The sequence below is a fragment of the Xiphias gladius genome, chromosome 20, assembly GCF_016859285.1.
Source record: "Xiphias gladius isolate SHS-SW01 ecotype Sanya breed wild chromosome 20, ASM1685928v1, whole genome shotgun sequence".
Lineage (NCBI taxonomy): Eukaryota > Metazoa > Chordata > Actinopteri > Istiophoriformes > Xiphiidae > Xiphias > Xiphias gladius.
The window spans coordinates 17,663,001-17,684,298 of NC_053419.1; the positions used below are offsets into that span (position 1 = coordinate 17,663,001).

Genomic DNA, 21,298 nt, shown 5'->3' on the forward strand with positions numbered 1-21,298 from the left:
TCCTGTCCCCTGCTCTGTCTAACTCTGCCCCTCTTCAGGTGGTGAAAACAACTGATGTGTTGGCTCCGCCCCTTGACCTCACAGTGACGTATCCTCATCTGTCGCCTCGGCAGAACAACTTGCTGTACCTCACACACATAACCACCAGCCCACAGGTAAGCATACACGCACACGTAGAAATGCAAGTGTAGCTAAACAGACAGACCCCCCTTTATGACTGTTTTTCCTCTCCCTGCAGGTGAAATGTGATGCAGCGCGTTGGATTAACCCCTATAAAATTAACCCAGAGATTAGAGAGCCCAATCCACACAAAGAAACACTCAGCGTCTTCTTACTGGTGAGTAAAAGTAGGTTTATTTTCCAAAGAATTAACCGTGAAACCGGCTCATTTCAGTCTAATTTTTTAGGAAATTCTGTTTCATAAAATTTTGACATACAGTAAGCTGCAGTTATTGTGCAATTAAAATCTAAGCTCATATCTTTTTCAGTGTTAAGCATCTCCACAGTATTCCAGTCAACATATGTAATTTTAAATGTACCTTAATTAAATGAAAGAGTAATCAGTATAGAACAAACGGTTTATGACACGTTATAATGCAGCTGTAAGCAAATCTAACTGTTTAATAATGTGTGTGTCAACAACTATAACGCCTCATGTGGACACCCACGAGTGGAGGCTGGTAAATAAACTAATAAGGAATGACAATATAATAAAACACTGTTGTAATAATATAAAACATGTCTTCATAGGAGAAGTTCTATTTGTTCACAAATACTGTACATTATTAAATACTTACAAATGACCCTGTAGCTGCTTATAATAACATCATAGTCGGCTGTAAACTATGAATACAATTTTTGTATAATGCTTAAAAATGCTAAATAGGGGGAGTTAAAGTGTCACCAGTTAAAGCTGATAATTGACATTGACCCGGGGCCTCATAATAAGCAACATTTTCACAATCTTTCTCTTTAAATGGAAAATAAAGGGACAGACACACATGTATCCATCTGTTAAAAAAAAAGAGGGGCAGACAGCCAGTCTGAAGGTATCTAAACAGTATATCCACCAAGCTTGTACATTTACCTGGCTGGGGTCCTATTTGATATTTCATTGAAGTTTAAAAGTACGCTGTATCTTCCGCATCTAAATGTAAGTGTTTATTGTCAGCGCCAATTACGCAAAGTAAGTTCACATTAATTGCATCATGATGACAAGCAAGAGACTGAGCTGACAGAGAAATTCAGTGGAGCTGAGGTCATCCCTACTTGTGTCAAAGTCTGCGCTTTCTGCAGGTCGACAGCATGCTGCCAAAAGCTCTCCTCTGGTTTGTTTATTGCGGTGGTTTTGTTGATGTGATCAGTGCTTTATTTCTCTGATCTGTGTTTCAAAGTCCGACAACACAAAATAAATAAAAGGTAAATCAGACTCGACCTGCTCTGATGTCTTTAGCCCAGAGTTGACTATATCAAACAAGCTGATCTAGGTTCAGCCCCCTTGATAAAACGCCTTTCTGTTTGTGCTCCTGTCTTACCATGTGTTGTTTTATTTGTTCCACAGACCTGCTCTGCAGAGCTTTACTGTGCCTCTTTTACCTGCTCCATCCCCGAGACTAGGATCAGTCATGTCAATGTTACATTCAGACTGTGGAAACCTACATTCATTAAGGTCGGTTTACAGCGATTACTTTTCACTTGTCTTGCCTCCCTCTGTGCTTTGGTTTGTCATAAATGGGGATAAACTATTAACTAACAGAGAGCAAAATCGAATGACTGACAGCTGGCTGACGGATGGATGGACAGACAGGAAAGCAAATCGTTAAAGGAGATTTATCTTACAGGGGGAGTTTTCCTATCTGCACATGTTGGTGAATGGGACTCTGGGGATCAAAAACACAAACCTGTTTGAACTGAACAGGAGTGACACGAGCAGAATTGTAAGTCATAAAATTGTGGTATTGCACGGTTTTCTTATCGACATTAAATGCTCGTGAGTGTTTGCATGTATGTGTACATTTATTATTTGCATATGTGTCCTACTCAGGTGAAGATCCAGGTTTCGAAGGAGACTTTAGGAGGAATCCCTATTTGGGTCATCATAATCAGCATCCTGATAGGACTGCTGATCTTGGCACTTGTCATCTTCGCTCTTTGGAGGGTAATGTTTCTTGAGTTAGACTGCACAGTATTTAAAATCTGTATTGGAATTTGACCCTCTGTGGAAGCTTGTCATTAGCTAGGTTTCACTCCAAATTTAGCACAAATGTTAACTGAATTGAAAATCGGCAAAAGAAAACGTGAAACAACGTGCGTCTCCATCCACTGCCCCCGCGCAAATATTAGGAGTTGGTTAAAAGAGATAAACAGTAGGTTGTGCTAGTTCTCCAGTCGGGTGCAATTAAAAGATTGCAAGAGGAGGGCAGTGCAACGAGAGGATATAAAGAGTTCCAATCAAACCTGTAACAGTGAAAAACAATGTAGAAAACGTGATGGAAATATGCTTCGTGAATGTCTTGATTCATTCACAGACTAAATTTCCATTGCACTTTGTTGCATTTTGCTTTTAGCGATACACAAACTCTTCCACCGCATCCAAGCGTAAAAACTTTTTTGTGAAATTTTGAGATTTTTTTGAATTACTGCTAGTTACTGCTCCTGTTGTGTTTATGGAGAAATTGAAAATGTGCATAAAAAAAAGAAACCCATCATCGCAGAGCCTGCAGAATACGAAATATGCCATAGCTGAGATTTTTGAAGGAATAAACATATTTGGGAATTATGGTCACTTGTATTCCTGCCAACAGATGAGAAAAATTGATTCCACTCTCAATTCTGTAGGAGAAATATGACAAGACAACCAGGAGATGGTTATTTTAGCTTAGCATAAGGACTGAAGACCGGGGAGAAAGAGTCGCCCGACCGCCTCAGGGTGATGGCAGGGCTTCTGTCTCTGCCCCTGGCCAAGAAATAGTCTCACACATAACAACCATTATATACAGTAATATGTTCATATTGTGATTTTCAGACTAGCCATCAGCCAAAAGAGATCCAAAAAACATAAATAACTCCCATAAAACCACAACATGTCATTTTTACACTTTAATTTTTTCTCAGATTAAACAAATAAGATTCTACATGTTAATTAAAAATCTCTGGAGGTAATTAAAGTTGGGTTTTTAAAATTTTTGTGGCCAAAGCCAGGCTAGCTGTTTCCCAGTGTGTCCTGTCTTATTGCTAAACTAAGGTTACCCTCTCTTGTCCGTAGATTCAGATTTACTACAGATACGAGAGTTGTATCGATATTCTCATCTACAGTGACTCTCAGCAAGGGAGGCAATAAGCATATTTGCCAAAATATGGAACTATTCCTTTAATATAGGCATTGAATAGTTTTCTAACTGAGTTTTTCTACTCCTCCAGTTTGGCTTCTTCAAGAGAAAATCCAGGGACTACACAAAGGATGAAATAACTGACTGAAGTGTTCAGACAGCAAGCAGCTCTGTGAACGACTGCTTCCAGAGCCATTAGGTCGCACGAAGTGACAAGCCGATTTATTAAACGGACAGTTGGACAGACGGAGGAGACACCAAGACCCACAAAACACCTCAGTACTACAACACAGTGACTACCTGGAAAACGCAAGTACTGTTCACTGTTTCCTGCGCAGGTCTGGGTGAAATAATGTTTGCAAATACTTCCAAACTCTTGTTCTTTGATGCTTTGAGGACTTGGTTACAACACGGGGACAGTTCAGATGGTCTCACATACAAAAAGTGCTCAAACAGAAACTTGCTTTTAATAGCGCAACAGCTTTGGCACTCAACGTTACCGTTAAAAAAAAAATACAACCATCTGAGTCTCCATCCAAAACAAAGGCTAAGAGGTATGTGCAAACATTGTTTGTTCTTGGTCAGCCTCTGTCCAGCAGATATTAGTGTAAAGTCAGGTGAGGCCGTTCAAGAAGAGGAACCAGAGACGAGGAGGAAGACATCACTTACCAGGCACCTTTTGGCGAAGTAAAAAACATCTGTATCACATACGGCAGTTTTGCAAAACCTTCAGAGCTACAATAGCTGAACTCCAGCTTAAGAGGAAATAAAGAACTCAGGTTTTTCGGTATGAAGATCCAAAGTCACCTCACTTACTTTCTATACCATTACAGCAACAATGTCCAATAGTCTGTTTGCGTCTGAGACAATATGTGAACTTTTTATGTGTTGGAGCATACTGTCTGATAGCTTGGACTCCTGTGTTAAAGCTTATGTGCCTGCTTGGTTTTATAAAACACTGTACCTTTGAGCATTTTACAGCATTCTGTTTGACACTCTTGTTGAGTTTTAGCAATATAACATGGCACATTCTTCATCCTTAATTTCAAAATGTTGGCTAAAGAGACTAACCTGAACACGAGATTTTGACTCAGCAAAGGTGCGGCCCGTATGCTTTTCTTTTTCATACTTTTGTCATCTTAGTTAACCAGTTCAAAAACAAAAGTCTGCGATGTTCAATGTAATTAGTATCACTTTTGTTATTGAGGGATACAGCAAGCTGCGGCTTCAAAATCCAAGCCCTTCATTGTACTGTAAATATATGTAAGTGTTCAAAAATGTAAAGCTTAAAAATGTACATAATTGTGTTTGCTTTAATTCGTGTAATTTAAGAGATGTTATCCACAAGTCTTACCTTTTTTTTGTGTGTAATCAGTGGTCAGAGAACATGATTTTGCTCAGGTGCTACAAGTATAATGAATGATGACATTAACATTGACATATAGAAACATTACCTGGCCTATCTCACAATTTCAAAGCTGATGCAAATATGTAAATATTGTTATATTTTGATAAGAAAATGAAAGTATAATTATTCTGTTCTGAAAATATACATGAAGATGAGGGTTTGTATCCACTACTTTGGTTTTAAGCCTGTTGAATGACTGTGTTTCGAATGCTGAGGCTTTAACATGATTGAGATGAGATACGACTGTAGCGTATTTGATTTCAACCTTTTTCATTTACAAAATAGGGGGTAATATTCCTCCATTATAGAGATATACATGTATGTGTCACTTTTCACCAGCAGATATCTGTGTTACCATATAGTAAATGGTATTCACTGGTAAATGGTTTGCAGTGTAGACAAGCTACAACATGTACACAAGGCATTAGCATATTATAGGCTCATTATCACCCCCATATACGGTACACAGTACCATACAAAGATATTCATTCAGGTTTCCTGTCTTGTTTCCAGAAGTTGCACAGCTACACAGTGTGTGTTAAAAGAGATTATATTGTATGTTGGGGAGACTGAGTTTCTGCCTCTTTCTTGACTTTTTCCCCTCATTGTCACACAGTCATTGTGGCTGAGGGGAGACAGCAAGAAGACGAGCTTTTGAATATTTAAATACTCCTCAGCGCTCACTCTCCACTGTTGAACTGAAGCACATGTAATAAATTGTATGTACAGAATGTGTAACTGTTAAGATTGTAAGGATACATCAGGCTTATGCACGAGGGTGGAGTCACGAGTCTTACTTTGTCCACTTCCATAGAGGGAGGAAGTTGGGGGTTATTTTCTCAGATCTTGACCTCTATTAGCTTCCGAGAGAGAGTCGAGGCGAGAGTAAGGCGCAAAGTGAGAGTCGTGAGCTCCACCCCAGCCTTTAACACTGCTGTGAAGTCTTCATTGTAATGCACTGGTTTGTCCTCATCAGCACAGAAATGAAAAGAATCTTATGTACAAAAATAAAGACTTTTTACAAGGATGTTCTCGATCGCCAGTTCTTTTGCTTTTGTTTATATAATACGTAACGCACAACGGAACAGACAGTGACTATTACCGTTGAAACGAGTGGTGTAGTAATAGATTAGTTGACAGAAAACAACAATTTTGATAACTGATTAATGTGTCATTCATCAAGGAAAATGGGCAACAATTTAAGTCCTTCTATTTAGCATTTATAAGCTGTAAACAAACATTTAATAAATGGTTTATTACACACCATAACATAGTTGTAAGCAACTATAAGGGCATGTTTATCTTGTTTATTAATTTACAGTATTTGTCAGCAAATACAGTTTAACTTCTCCTATAAAGACATATTTTCCATTATTCCAACTGTGTTTTACTGTATTCTCATTCCTTATCTGTTTATACACCAGCCACCGCTTGTAAGTGTCCACAGGAGAAGTTATAGTTGTTGAGAAATACATTAATAAACACTTAAATATGCTCACAACTATGTTATATTATGGTAAAGTGGGTCATAAACCCTTTATTAAATGTTTATATCCTGCCTTTAAATGTTAAATACGGGGACGTACAGATGTCAACTGTTGCAAACAAAAAAGGCAAATCTTGTCAGGTTCCAGCTTCTCATTTTTGAGGATTTGCTGCCTTTCTGTGCTTTATACCATATAACTGGAAATAGAAAATGTTTTGGTTTTGGACTGTTGGTCACATAAAACAAGCACTTTAGAGATGTCACCGTGGGCTCTGGTGAGCATTTTTCACTATTTTTCAAAAATTTTATAGACTAAATGATTAATCAGTCAATTGAAAAAATAATGCTCAGATCAACTGACAATGAAAACAATCCCAATCCCTAACATTGCATATTAGAAGTTAAATTGACATGCTCTTCTGCCAGTTTTACTTCATATTCTAAAGCAGTATTTTATCTGTGTGAGTACTGTGTCCACCTTAAATAGTTCTCTCGATGATGAATAAAGTGTAGGTTTGTCATTAAAGACAATGGCAAAAAGTCATGTCAAGTCAAGACAAAGTCATGGCTGAGATACTATGAAAATGAACTGTATATACATGTGTCCTCGAAGCCACAAATCATAAAACTAAAAGAAGACTTTTTGTTGTGGCTGTGTCAGCAGAGTTAATGAGAAGAAAATTAAGTCTCTTTTCAATTTTACAAATGACATTTCTGAAAATAGATTTTTGCTTCCTTTTTTTTCTGCAAACTGTGTTCTAGCATTACATAATAAAAATCAACGTTTTGTCATTTCAAACAAATAAAGGCTTGACTTTCATTTTTATCTTTGGATTCTGAAATTAAAATAATAGTCGGTGGGCATCAAGGTATGTCATTGTGTCTATAGAGCATATTTGAAAACAAAAAATACTGGCCATGTGCTTGAAAGTAAAAATACTATACAATTAGTCACAGCTATAGTTATAGCAGATGAAACTACCACTTTATAAACAGTTTTTTTAAGTGCACCTCCACCAGCTACAATATTAAAATGCTACTTAATAAAATAGTGGGGGGCAGGGGGGCATTTTTGTGCGTAATAACCACTTCTGGGGGGCGGTTAAAGAAGAAAAAAATGCAAAATATTGAAAGGTTAAAGGGTGGAAAAAAATGACACATCGTCTTGTCCACTTGCTCTTAACTGTTATTAAAATAAGTGAAAGTTAATAGACGGAAGACAACTTGGTCCTTGGTGCAGAAAAAGTACACTATGGAGAAAATATTTTAATAACATGACTCTCTATTAAGCATTTGTATACCTACTAAGATTGAGTTCAGGTGTCTTTGTACTGTTATGTGTTATTTATGGATCATATGGTGTTTTAGAAGAAACACCTCTCTCTGTATAATGCAATACGGTTAAACGGCACCACAAACTACATCCCCCCAAATTATCATACAGTTGAATCAACACATCTCTAAAATAATTTCAGTAAAAAACCAAACATTATATTTCCACGAAGGTAAGATTCATTGCAGGGCTGTTGCAGTTTTAGCTAGGTGTATTTAATAAATTTCCAGCTGAGTGTAAAGTCTAGGAGCCCTAGGTGGTTAATCCGGCAATGACTTTAACTGAGTATTTGTCTTTTTGTTACTTTTGATTAGGTAAAGGATCTAATACCACGTCCGCCAGTGGCTGAGGCGATTTTTCTCACCGGTCAGATTCCTGCGAGGAGAAAATGATGGCTTCACGGTCCCAGTGGTCCGACTGCATGGGCCCGTGGTGCGATGTGGCAGAGCGCCGCCTGGTGTTCACCCGCGACATTCAGCGATAAGTGACACTCTGGGAGGGGAAGCAGAACAAACTGTAAGCTGCTGGGGGATCCATCTTGCTCGAAAAAGAAACGAGGGTGAAGCATTTTCCAGTTCAGCATCTCAGAAACTGTATCGGTCCCCCCGTTGAGCGCGCTGGGGAGCCCGAGGAGGGGCTGTGTCGCTGCTTGTAGGATGTCCCGACATGAGGGTAAGTTGATAAACGGGTCCACGGCGGCTGCGTTCGAGCTAGCTAGCCCCTCTGCTATCTTTGCTAAGTGGTAATTCAAGCAAGTGGGGGGGGGTGGCTGGGCTTTTCGCGGCTTGTTTTGAAGCTTGTCCCAAAATAAATATACATATACTTGTATTTGTTGTTAGCAGCTTCGGTGTACATATGTGTATCATTGTCTCCTACTTTGAGGCAAACGTTTACAATGATACGGCAACATAGCGGAGCTTAGCAGTTAGCCGTTGCTAGGTGCTGCGTTGCCTTATGCTAGCTGGGCTAGCGAGTAGGCTAATGTATGCTAACATAATGAGTCGTTTATGTTGCTTATACTGGCGCTCATAACCCCACCGTATGATATACCTCGATGTAGCTATCATCATCTTTTGCTTTCAGTTGCGCTAATTTGAGAGCCCGATGCTCAAATGTTAGGTGTCCCATCTGGTCACATAACCTACTGTTTGTTAACGAATGCACTGTCATCAAGAAGAAGACAGAAAGTCTGAGGCCTCTCTCTATAAACCAAGCACTAAGTTAGCTAGGTGGCAGGCTACTAGCCAGCTAGGGTTAAGTTGCGGTATGTTTAACTGAAAACCAGATGGCAGTGTTAATTTGGCTCTTTACGGGCACCACATAACGTTAGCTGTGGTAGGAAGTCATCCTGTTTTTAATCTCCTCAGAAGTCGCTGTGCTGGTCCATAATGCAAACATGGCCACAATACGGTTAGCCCCAGTATGACCAAGGGGAATGCCTAGTAACTTGCTTGTTTTAAAGTGTGACAACTAAGCCACTTGTTAGCCTGTTTAGTCGATACTCCGAAGAGGCCAGGTAAGTTGTTCCTTGTTTCCTTGCGTAAATTGGTTGTATGTTCCCCGAGGAAGGCACACTGTTTTTATATCACACAGGTGATACTGATACCTCTGTAAAGCCTGCTGTTGTGCGACCGAGCCTTTGATCAACATGTAGAGCTGATATCCTCATATTGCCAAATAATTTGTTTGATCAGGTCTGGGTTTGGTTAATAAATGTTACCTTTGTTGAGGGTTTTTTTTTTTTTTTTAAAATAAATATTTTGAAGCTATTTGCTGCAAGAGGTCAAATTAGTCAGAGAAAATTCTCGTAATACTTTCTTAGGTACTATCCAGGATTTGCCAAATAAGGCATTTTCCCTCTCAAAAGAAGTGTCAGTGAGGCAGGAATTGGAATATTGTGTATAATGGTAACTGTAATGTCTCATAGAAAATGACTGTTTGTGTCTACAGAGTAGTAAGCCAGTGCTTGAAAAGTTCTTCACTGCAATCATGTAGTAAAGAGTGAACAAGCAGAAGGATGCAATAATATTTGAAATAATGACAGGTAAATAGTAATAAACTACTTGGATTATATAGGAATAGATGACACGTACGGAGCTCTGGTTGGCTCCACTTTACCTTTTTTCTCTCTCGAGCAGTTGGCTCATGTAGATCTAGATAAATACAAATAGCAGTATTCTACCTGAAAGTGTGTGACTGTGCTATAAATGAGTAACGAGGGGTGCAATGAAAACAGCTCTCAGATGCTTCATACGTTTGTGTTATGCCTCTGAGTTGCTTGTGAAGTTCACTGGAATGCCAGAGTTCTTCATTGCTGGTACTTGTGGGTTGGTACCACTCCAAAACACATGCTCATGTAAGTGAGACTGGCCTACAGATAGTGATTGCTTTCTCGCAGCCAGTCACAGATACGGTTATAAGGAATTTGTAACTTTATTGTCAGGTCCACATGTTTCACTTTGCATTCTCATTTTCTCTTTTGCAGGTGTGAGCTGTGATGCATGTTTAAAAGGGAACTTTAGAGGAAGACGGTTCAAGTGTTTAATTTGCTACGACTACGACCTGTGTGCATCGTGCTACGAGAGCGGAGCCACAACAACAAGACACACCACAGAGCACCCCATGCAGTGTATATTAACTAGGGTAGACTATGGTGAGGACCTGGTTGAAAGCCCAGACAACTTGTGTGGCTCACTCATCATACACAAATTCATCATGCCTGTGTCATAGCCTGCTGTGTGATTACAAATCATCCAACATGATTGCAGTTATGATTAATGTAATTTATTGAGCTTAATTTTGTACTGTGATACTTTATTGGTGATTATCATTAACCTATTGATTGGCAGTAACAGTTGCTGTGTTTACTGTCTTCTTGCAGACTTGTATTATGGAGGAGACACTTTCTCAGTAGAGCAACCCCAGTCATTCACATGTCCTTACTGTGGCAAGATGGGCTTCACAGAGACGTCCCTACAGGAGCATGTCACCTCAGAGCATGCAGAGACCTCCACAGAGGTGGTGAGTATACTGCACACATTAATGGATAAGGGCATTCATTTACAGATTTTTATTTCATGTATTAATCAACAGTGTCTCAGTAATTTTCACAGTATTTTCAAATATTGTCTTTGTTGCTGTAAGCAGCTCCAGCAGCCTCGTATATGTCTGCCATCCACTGACATACTGTTTGTTGAAGTCATTAGATGGAGGGATTTATTTATTTATTTATTTTTTAAACCTCTGTCTGTCTTCATCACTACAGTTCAGTGTGCTACTTCTGTCAGCTAAAGTGACTTCCCAGAATGTACAGGCAGGGGGCATTTATGGATTACTTCTACAGATAAGGGTTTTTATGAGCGTTTTCCACTGCTGAGTAAAATTAGCAAAGCAAAGCAAAGCAAAGGGTGAGGCTACTGCTCACAGTGCTGACACCTGCCTGGCAGGCTAGCAGGTAGTCTGACACCTGCCTGGCAGGCTAGCAGGTCGTCTGTTGGACATTGCTGATGGGGAAAAAATAGATCCTTGTAGCCCATAGGTAGAGCAAACTAGTAGTATTTGTGCTACAGTTGCCCAATAGTACCAAGTTGTTAGTAGGCTCAATTGATAGTTTTTTGTTTTTGTTTTTTTTTTCCTTGGCTGCACTGCAAACAGAAACAAGGCAGCAGTTAAAGAGGAAATGTGTCTGTAACCTGTTGATGTGTTTGTGTATGGTAGTTAAGGTACACAGTGTCATTTACTCGGATGTTGCATTGCGACTTTGATGTACTATAGACACCACTGTGTGTGCGGTGACACAGGCTTGGTGAACAAGTGAATGTGGTACATAGTAATTGCCTTAATGGACTCATTTGTGTTGAAATGTTTGGGCAGGTTTGATTTCACTGCACAGTGGTACTGCATTTCCAGTGTGCTGTTTTTAGGGATGCAACTAACTATTGTTTTCATTATTGATTAATCTGGTGCTTATTTTTTGAGTCCTTTTGTCAATAGGATGTCAGAAAATAATCAAAAATTCACATTATCTTTCCACAGCGCCCAATAATATAATCAGGTTACTTGTTTTATTAGACCAACACAAAAACCCAAAGTTATTTAGTTTACTATCATATATGTCAAAGAAAAGCATCAAAGAAGGTTGAAATAGGGGACAGTTTTGTTTGAAAAAGGACATTTAACCAGTTATGAAAATTGTTCCCGATTAATTTCCTGTCTCTCAACTAATTGACTAAAGGATCATCTTTGCAGCGCTTGTTTGTTTTCCTTGGGTTAACCCTTAGTGGGATTTTATTCGTATAATGTCAAATTGCGGAGATTTTGATCCATTTTTTTTAAAACTTTCCATGGAGAGTCCTCAAATCAGAGGAGTAAACTTTTGACTGCCTTCATTTGGTATTATGTAAACTATCCTCTAGTCTAAAGTTTTAGTGAGTAGGTAAAATGGCTGCTCTCAGACTGGCTAAGATGCTACATACTAACAAAAAACTCTAGCGGGGTAAAACTTGAATCTAAAAAAAAATGGCAATATAGCTTTGTACGTCCATATTGTTTCGTTGTGAGAGCATGCATTTCAAGAAGAAATCTCCCACGCTCTCTCATTTCAGATCTGTCCAATATGTGCTGCCTTGCCTGGAGGGGACCCCAACCACGTCACAGACGACTTTACAGCTCACCTAACACTCGAACACAGAGCGCCAAGAGATTTAATATCCTTTCTGTGTCTACATAAAGATGTGTTTACATACATAGTTTTAATGTAAAAAAAAAAAAATCGCCATACATAGTTTGACATTACTGCATTTATCCTTAATAGTCCCTGTTTATGATGAGTCCAGCAGTGTTCGACATGTACGCAGGATGTTCCACCCTGGACGAGGACTGGGCGGTCCCAGAGCACGACGCACAAATATGCACTTTACTAGCGGCTCCACAGGAGGGCTTTCATCCTCCTCATCACAGAGCTCCACTTATACCCCTAGTAACAGAGAAGCAATGGACCCAATTGCAGGTGAGAATGAGTGGCATACGAATATACTCTTCGCAATATATGTACTTTTCACATAGGCGGGTCAGAAAGATCTATCAAAACCAGACAAGAAGAAATAGATCCTCCACTAGTACCCTCTGCTGGTAAAAACAAATTATATATCATCAAACACTGTATGAATGATAACTATCCATTCCAGTCTAAAGGTGAACATGAACTTTTTTAGCCTTTCTTAACTTAATATTTTAGTCTTTGGGTGAATGTGTATCCAAAATTGGTGTAAAATATTCTTTGCTTGGAAGATTTGTATATGAAATAAAATAATATAAATAATAAAATAACAATTGATACATTTTTTAAATCTCTCATCACTATGGTGTATAGTACAATATATTTTCATGGTGTTTTCTGCTAGATTGAGTTTGGCCATTTTTATGTGAATGTAAAACAAAAAGTCAAGAACAGAACAATACAAACTTAATACTTAAACAAAAAATATTCCAACAGGGTGTTTACAAGTAGTAACAAGTTTAACTTTTGCTAAAAACAATTTGTTTACCGTCTAGGGCATATTTTATGGTGGTCCCTAAAGACAAAACACATACACAGGCAAAAAGCACAGACATTAAGAGAAATGCTTTAAATGGTTGAACACATAAAAAAGTGAAAACAAAAATGTGTCTATGGGCCCCTGTAATATGTAACTCTTGTTAAAGTGGCACATCAGCAGAGCTCAAATGATAGATTCTTAAACTGCCTTTTGCATGGAACTTAGTCTCTATGTAAACATTGGCTAAAAGCACAAATTGTGTACTCATTGTTTGCCAGGATAAAATCTAGTATCAATAGTCAGAAATCTTTTAAAGTAATCTTTCTTTTATGATCTGTAATGTTTTCTTTCCTCATCTCTAGAAGAAAAGCTGTAATGGCTGATCAGAGTCCTAGCAGTTTTTTGTTGAGTCATGCTGGCCATGTTGTACTACCATATCCAAAGAAATCCCTGTATTCCATTTTCCTCACCGTCTGTCATATCCTCTTAAAACTATCTACAGTGTTGTCTTTTGAAATCAGGACTTATTTAGGAACAGCAAACAGTGGAGTCTGTTTTTGTTGTGTCTCCTGCAGAGTTGTTGTCTCAGCTGTCAGGTGTGAGGCGTGCAGCAGGGGGGCAAATAAACTCGTCAGGGCCTTCGGCCTCCCAGCTCCAGCAGCTCCAGATGCAACTGCAGTTGGAGCGGCAGCAGGCTCAGGCAGCACGACAGCAAGTGGAAACGGGCCGCCACGCAACACGACGCAGCAACAACCCGGGCAACACTGGCACCGCCATCCCTCCACCCAGCACAGCAACTGCCAACACTGCCACTGCGGGTGAAAGCAACTCCTCATCCTCATCCCACAGCTCCCAGTTCCTATTAGCACGGTGAGAATGGCCAGTCATTGCTTTCATAGTTCAATGCCTTGTTAACATAAGTTGATATGCTGCCAAAGAAAACTCCGTATGAGTAATGTTCTTTTGATGGTTATTTGTGCCTGCATCTTGGCATCCGAGACACTCAGTTTATCAAGAGATTACAAGTTTGTAGTGACAAATGTTCATATGGTAATACAGTTTTAATTAGTATGATAATAGTGACTTATAGCATTATTGTTTAAGTTACTTGCTTAGTAATTGATGAAAAACTAACGATTAATACTAATGTAAACACCTGTTTTCAGAGACAGAAATGGGTGTGCTATTTAGTACGCTAGCGAGTATTTACAGCAGCAGGGCAGTGTTTTCTAGATTGGTTCAAAATGAACTGCACTGCCCATGTTCATCATAATGGAAGAACATGTCAGCTAGTTAAATGGTGGGGCTCAATGATGTGTTTTCAATAGTTTTTGGACAACAGTGGATGTCTGTGACTCAGGAATAAGCTATGTCAGGGTTTGGCTACATCCACAGTACTGGTCGGGAGGATCAGTTCGTTGATGGTTTTGGTCTTTTCATGAGATTGGTTGACAATAAGAAAAATAAAGAGTATCACCAGACTTATCCTTTAAATATGCAAAATACAATGTCATGAAAGTTTTCTGTGGTAAAGCAATTAGAGTTTTATCAAATAACAGAAGGCCATGAAGCTAAAGACAATATGAGAGCTTGGAAGAAATTTGTAGTTCTTGTAACCACTAACTAACTTGTGTAAATGAAGAGTAAATTGTAAACACTGTCATCAATGGATCATGCAGGTTTAACTGAAAACATTTTTACATTTATCACTATCAAAGTAATGAGGGGTTCCTGCCTACTCTAAAGTCTCCACAGAATCACAACTTAAAGGTGCACCGTGGACTTTTTTTGTACACAGCTAAAAGTTTATGAATGTTTACATTATGTCTTTCTCACCAAAACATATTGTGTGTATTTCTTTCTCATAAAACCTTTTGCAGAGCCATCTTTTGAATATTTCTAATCGTGCAATTTGCTTTCAGTCCATCTCCACCAACAGTCCATCAGCACCGTAGCATGAAACTCACAGCAAGAATGTGTATCAAGTCTCCCAATGTTCAAAACAATTCAGGGACCCACTTGTTGAAACATTGCTTCTTAGCTCTAGAATGGTCAAAACCTCCACAGGGTAGCTTTAAGACAGGGAACTGACCAGCTTTGTCTGTTGTTCCCTTTGTACTTAGTGTAAAAATATTTTAACTGGAAGCGTATCTCCAGAATGTATGAAAATTAACGTTAACCATTTCTTCAGGTTGAATGAACCTAAGATGTCCGAAGCAGAGCGGCAGTTTCTAGAAGGAGAGCGCGCAGACCGCAGCCTGTTTGTCCAGGAGCTGCTTTTGTCTACGCTGATGCATGAGGAGAGCTCCTCTTCTGACGAGGACGAGCGCCGAGACTTCGCTGACTTCGGAGCCATGGGCTGCGTGGATATCATGCCTTTAGATGTGGCGCTGGAGAACCTCCAGCTTAGAGAGAGCAGCTCCACGGGGAAGGAGCCTCCGCCGCCTCCTCTTTGATGTCCGAGCATCAAGCAGACTGTGTCCTCTCTGCTGCAACTGTCAGTGATGGGCAGCAAACAGCAGCAGTCCTTCTGGGCCTCACCTTCCTTTCTCCCTCTATTTTCTGAGTTTGTTTTTGGTGATTGTAATTTCAGGCCTGTCACCATTTTTGTTACATTGTAAACAAAAATAAATGAGAGCAAGTGCGATAAATGTACGAGTGCGCAATAGCAACTGAGTGAGCGAGCGAGAGAAGAGAAATATATAAATATATATATAAAATATATATGAAGTTGATAATCAATCCACATAACTTTTCTTTTCTTTATCAGGTAAATGTTACAGGCAGCTGTGGCAGACCTTTGCTTCCTGTGACATGCAAACGGCTCTCCGTATAAATACTCCACATTCAAAAGTCAAGAGAGCATAGGCTCCTCTGATGAAGCTGCTGTGTGTGTTTATGACTATTAATAAATAAAAAGTGCTTGGATGGGTTACCATAACTACTGCATGCAGTTATTTGCAGCGTGCATGACTTTTAATGACCTTGTCATTAAAACTTTTTTTTTTAAATATCCCAAAGCTTTCAACTGTTTTTAGAGGGTTATTTCAAACACTGTTAAGTATTGAACATTGAGTAGTTTGCAAAACTGACATGCAGAAATTTAACTCTAACAATATATGTTGTTAGGTTTTCTTTGAGGTATGTGTATATATATTATATATACATTATATTATATATATATTATATATTAAAATATATATATAATATAAATATATAAATAAATATAATGAACACAATTGGATTCTGCAGTAGCTTAAGAGGAAAGGCTGCAATGTGTGTGTGTCTCAGCTCCAGATTGCCTTTTCTCTGTGAGGACTGTCTGAATATGTCGATGGCTGCAAAACGACGACTACACGCATCAGATAAAAACTAGGAACGGAAGAAAAACAGACCATGCCTCTGAAATTTTCCTAGATGTTAGTATTTAGTGATAAGCTGTTTAGGCACAGTATACTTTATAACTATAGATGAGTACAGATGCCCGACTCTATTCATTTTTCCTTCATACAATTTTCTGACATTCACTCTGCTTATCTACACTGTCAGACCACATGCTTTAGATGGCTTGTATGAATTTCTTTGTTGGGTAACAGGAGCCTAAGACTTTCCACACTGCAGGTTTTTTTTTTTTTTTTTATATATAAGAGAAATCATTAATATTTTTTCTGCTAGGGTTAGCACTTTCTATTTATTCATGTTTGTTTTCTCTTTTGAGACTTGATATGAACCATGCCACCTTCATGCCTATACTTTTACCCTCTATGTAAAATACAATGAGATGTATATTGATTTTGTGCGTTAACTTTCATAATGGTTCTAAGACATGGGCAGACTTTTTTTTAAATGTAAATTTAGAATACAATAAATATAAACTTCGCACAGCTTTTGATGAAACCAAGAGACCATTGCACCCTTTGCACTTTTTGATATTGTTGTGATTCCACGGATGTTTGTTTCGCTGGCACGATTTCATCATAATCTGTTGGTACATAAATTTAAAATCTTAATGTGTACTTGAAGAGTGTGGATCTAGCACATGACTTTAATCCACCCTATTTAGCCTTTATAAGCAGTATATGAACAATAGAAATAAAAATAGCTTATAAGACATAGTTTAGTTGTAAGCATATATAAATGTTCATTAATGTATTTGTCAACAATTGTTAGCCCTCCTGTCGGCACCCGTAAGTGGAAGCCGGTGTAAAAACCAATATAAAAAGATAATACAATGTAATTATACAAAATATGCCTTCATAGAAGTTAATAATTGTTGACAAATACTGTACATTAATAAACATTTACAAATGTCCTTATATCTGCATATGAAGTGTGTTATAATCCATTTCTTAGTTGTTTATATAGTGCTTATAAAATGCTAAAATCGATGTGTTAAAGTACAGTGAACGCTCCGAAAATCACAAGACATAATTACATACAACATGTAAAAATATAGTATGAAAGCACACATTGAGTCAGCACCCATTCCGCAGTTGGCTGATCTTCTGATCCAAAGCAGAAAAGCAAAAACAAAATGTACTCATCAGTTGGGTAGGATTTAGTTGCCAACTTACATAACTGAGTGAAGTTAATGGATGAGAAATGGCCCCGAGGGGGTGGGGGGCAGACACAGACAGTCCCTCACAGGGCGCTAGGTGGCCCCTCAATAAGACGTGAGATAAATCTGTTAAGGAAGATGCCCTTGACGGGTCGACCTGGCAACTGTCACACCAGTCTGTCCTCACCTACCGACAGCCTGCAGAGCGGAGCTCCTTACGCTGCAATACACCAAGGTGGGTTATACAGTATGGCGTGTAGCTTGAGAAGTTTTCACTATGTGAACTTACTCTTGAGCGTGTCAGCTTTGAAAAAAAAAAAGTGTATATATATATATATATATATACACACACACACACTTGGCACAATATACTGTCCTAAGAAAAGTTAAATACTGTAGCTTTTGCCACAGGCTTGTCCTTGTGTGTGAGGTTCCCCAGGGCAGCTGTCCTTGTCACTCCTCAGTAGTTATTGTTAGAAACAAATGGTGCCCGTGGGATACCCTTGGTGACACATGTTGGGCTGCTGGTTCTTTTTAAAATAGCCCACCGGCAAAAGCCCCGGTGCAAACGACACCGATCAAATGTCAATCACACCTCAGGAGATAAGCCATTAATGTGTGGTGTCCAGATTGCCAAAGAGCCTTGAGAGGACAAGCTTTTAATTACGTCAACAAACTGTAAACAAATTACCCGGGATTTGGTTTGCTGCCTAAATGGACTCGTAAGTCTCTACAGAGTAAATCTTTTGACAACGTAAGGTTACATTCAAAATCTTAACGAAAAGTACATTAGTATTATCAGCAAAATGTACTTGAAGTGTCAAAATCTGCAGAAAAATGGATCCTTTGATTTATTATTGTATATGACATTATTTTGTTGTAAATACTGACACATTGATACTTAAGCAGTATTTTGCAGTTCTGGCTGGTCAAGGTGTAGCTAGTTTTAACTATTTTATACAGTTAATGTTATTTTAGTCCAGTGGTTCCCAACCTCGGGCTTGCGCCCCCTCCAAAGGGTCACAAGACTCATCTGCGGGGGGGTTGTTAGAAAGAAGAGAAAACAAAGTTGGGCTACACGACAAATTTTTACCCTTTTTTCTCCTCTAATCTTTTTGTGAAGTATTGGATCATTTTTACCTCTTTGGGCCTCAAACAGTTGAAAAGAAAAACATGAGTGAAGTTTAGAGGGGAAATATCTCTTTCAACAACTCAGGCATCTGAAATGTGACACGAAGCTCCGAGTAGAAAGATCTTTTACACTTGAGGCTATTCGCGGAGAGTTCGAGAACCACTGGTTTAATCTTTAACAACGCAGTGCATTTTAGAAGCTTAATATGTTTTCAATGTAAAATCTTCATCCGTAAAGTAACTGGTAACTAGGGGGTGGGAGGTACCACGAAATGTGCTTTGATCTGCGACCAGGTAATACCATGCCAGTATCACTGGTACCAATGCTTTTTATTCATCATCATGATTATTCTGATTATTGATTATTGATTCTGATTATTTAAATGCATGATCAACAGGCCAATTCTGAACACGTTTTCATTGCCACCGACAGACGTGCCAAACATTACGCGTTATTTTCACTGTTTTCTGCTCATCACTGGATCACATGACTGTTAAAACACAGAACAGTGTCTGTTAAAATTGAGGGATCCTGGTATGAGCTCATTTTGCTCCTGCAACCTCATCCCTTCTTTTTTTTTTAAGCTGCTCCAAGGGCTCTCTCCTGTTGATTTTTTGTAATACGCTTTTTAAAAAATGCTTAATTACTCAAAACAAGACATGGTATTGGTTGGGTCAATACGTCAGGGATCGATTCGCCCACTCCTACTAGTAACTAAAGCTGTCACATAAATACAGCGGAGTAAAAAGTTCAGTATTTCCCTCTGAAATGTAGTGAAGTAAAAAGTAGGATCAAACGGAAATATTCAAGCGCAAGTATCTCAAATTTGTACTTAAGTATAGTACTTGAGTAGATGTTTTGCTGAGCAGGTGCTGACTGTAGCTTCATATTTGACAGACAGACGTCTGAGTGGTATTGATCTAGCTCTCGCAAGAAGGCGAATAAGCATATTTCCCAAAATGCCAGACTGTTCCTCTGAGTCGGTCGATATCCACAGCTGCCTCAAATCGTACTCCTAAAGTTAGCGAATGGAGAGGGCACCAAGCGTATTGTAAGACATACCACCTTTATTAAATGCACAGTATCACAAGGAACATTTCCATTAATTGTGGATAAGCTACTCACATGATGCACAAAGCATTGAATTGATTGATAGAACTGGCTGATTAAAGCAGGATTAAATCTGCCAGAAGAGTGCGCACACGCGCACACACACACACACACACACACACACACAGACAGACTCACAAACACACACACTCACACACACACACACACACACACACACACACACGCTCACAAACACACACACTTGCATACGGATGCATGTGCAAGTGCACACACAAAATCTCGGAGACATTACACACACACATAAACACATACACACTCTCTTTGTATTCACATAGTAAGTAAAATTTGTTGTCTGCACAGGAATGAAAACTGTAATCTTTTTTTCTTTTGCCATATATTTACAAAAAAATCCTTAACCCCCCCCCAAGATAGATTACATTCAAAAAAGGTCCCGACCCTTCTAGATTACATTCAAAATAATATACTATTCATGATGCAAAGTCACAGTTATTCATCTGAAAGAGGATCAAAATAGGCTACAGTCAGTCAGAGGTTGAGTGGTGGGGTTGGCCAGGAGGCGACCTTTGACCTCCTCGTCATCGGCATCTGCTCGGACACCTGTCAGCTAGAAGGGATCCCGATGTTGAATCAGATCCAGAGTCTATGGTCCTCCCGCAGACAGACAGCATCTCAAACAGCCTCTGTGTAAGCTCCCCATCACAGTGGAGAGGAAAGAGGAGATCATTTCTCTTTTTCTTTTTTTTCTTCTTCTTCAGAGAAAAACACATTGTTCAAAGAAAGTCCTCTGCAGATCAAAAGTTGCCAAAAAAGGATTGTATTCTCACTGGTATTATGAACGAGCACAAAGAAATTATACAATGTAGCACAAATAAAATCGTATTTACATATAGTATGTATTGCCAGTGGCCCATAACACGTTATCTTCAATAGATGTCACACAGTTTTGACATGATACCTGCTTTAAACAGATTATACTATTAAACATAGCCTACTATTCATATAGACAAATATCAGAACTGTACAGAATGGACAGCAATTTATGTACAGCAGACGCCCGATTATTATACAGAACTGACAAATGCTGTAATAAAAACATGGAGGGACACGGAAACTGCCATGTTCATCGAGGACAATATGTCAGAGTTACTTGCTTCAGTCATGGCCAGCATAGCAAGGTTTTTTGTTATTAAGTGCAGCTGAGGTCGAGCTGGAGAGCGGTCAGTGCTGAGCACAGCTGCTCGGGTTGTGCATTTGGGGGTTAAGTAACGCTACAAAGTGCACTTAACATAACGTGTTGTCTCAGCAAAAGATCCGTACTGCTTTATGCCTCCGTATGGAAATACACGATGGTTGTTATGAAGGAGTCACTGCTGCTGTTTTTGCAAAGATTAGTGCGGGAGTTTCGACTCGATACTCGAACCTC

The 21,298-nt window shown here is 39.0% G+C and overlaps 2 protein-coding genes across 3 annotated transcripts in view; both read left to right on the forward strand.

The window, feature by feature from the left end:
• itga1 (integrin, alpha 1) overlaps positions 1-5,762 on the forward strand; it is a 61,197-nt gene extending 55,435 nt beyond the window's left edge. For both annotated transcript variants that reach the window (XM_040157294.1, XM_040157293.1), the window contains exons 25-30: positions 39-155; positions 239-337; positions 1,562-1,669; positions 1,842-1,937; positions 2,045-2,158; positions 3,421-5,762. In XM_040157294.1, coding sequence (XP_040013228.1) covers positions 39-155; positions 239-337; positions 1,562-1,669; positions 1,842-1,937; positions 2,045-2,158; positions 3,421-3,477 — 591 coding nt within the window. In that variant the 3' untranslated portion in view covers positions 3,478-5,762. The remainder of the gene's footprint in view (positions 1-38; positions 156-238; positions 338-1,561; positions 1,670-1,841; positions 1,938-2,044; positions 2,159-3,420) is intronic.
• A 2,211-nt stretch (positions 5,763-7,973) lies between these two features.
• kcmf1 (potassium channel modulatory factor 1) lies at positions 7,974-16,104 on the forward strand. Its single transcript, XM_040158328.1, has 7 exons — positions 7,974-8,228; positions 10,042-10,209; positions 10,438-10,577; positions 12,161-12,262; positions 12,381-12,564; positions 13,669-13,963; positions 15,285-16,104. The coding sequence occupies exons 1-7, from the start codon at positions 8,213-8,215 to the stop codon at positions 15,547-15,549; spliced, it is 1,170 nt and encodes a 389-aa protein (XP_040014262.1). The 5' UTR covers positions 7,974-8,212; the 3' UTR covers positions 15,550-16,104.
• Positions 16,105-21,298: the final 5,194 nt, after the last annotated feature.

Excerpts from the sequence above, each read along its gene's own strand:
- kcmf1 (XM_040158328.1), top strand. Across the intron at positions 10,578-12,160 it reads CAGAGACCTCCACAGAGGTG|ATCTGTCCAATATGTGCTGC; the intron begins GTGAGTATACTG and ends CTCTCATTTCAG. Across the intron at positions 13,964-15,284 it reads TCCCAGTTCCTATTAGCACG|GTTGAATGAACCTAAGATGT; the intron begins GTGAGAATGGCC and ends CCATTTCTTCAG.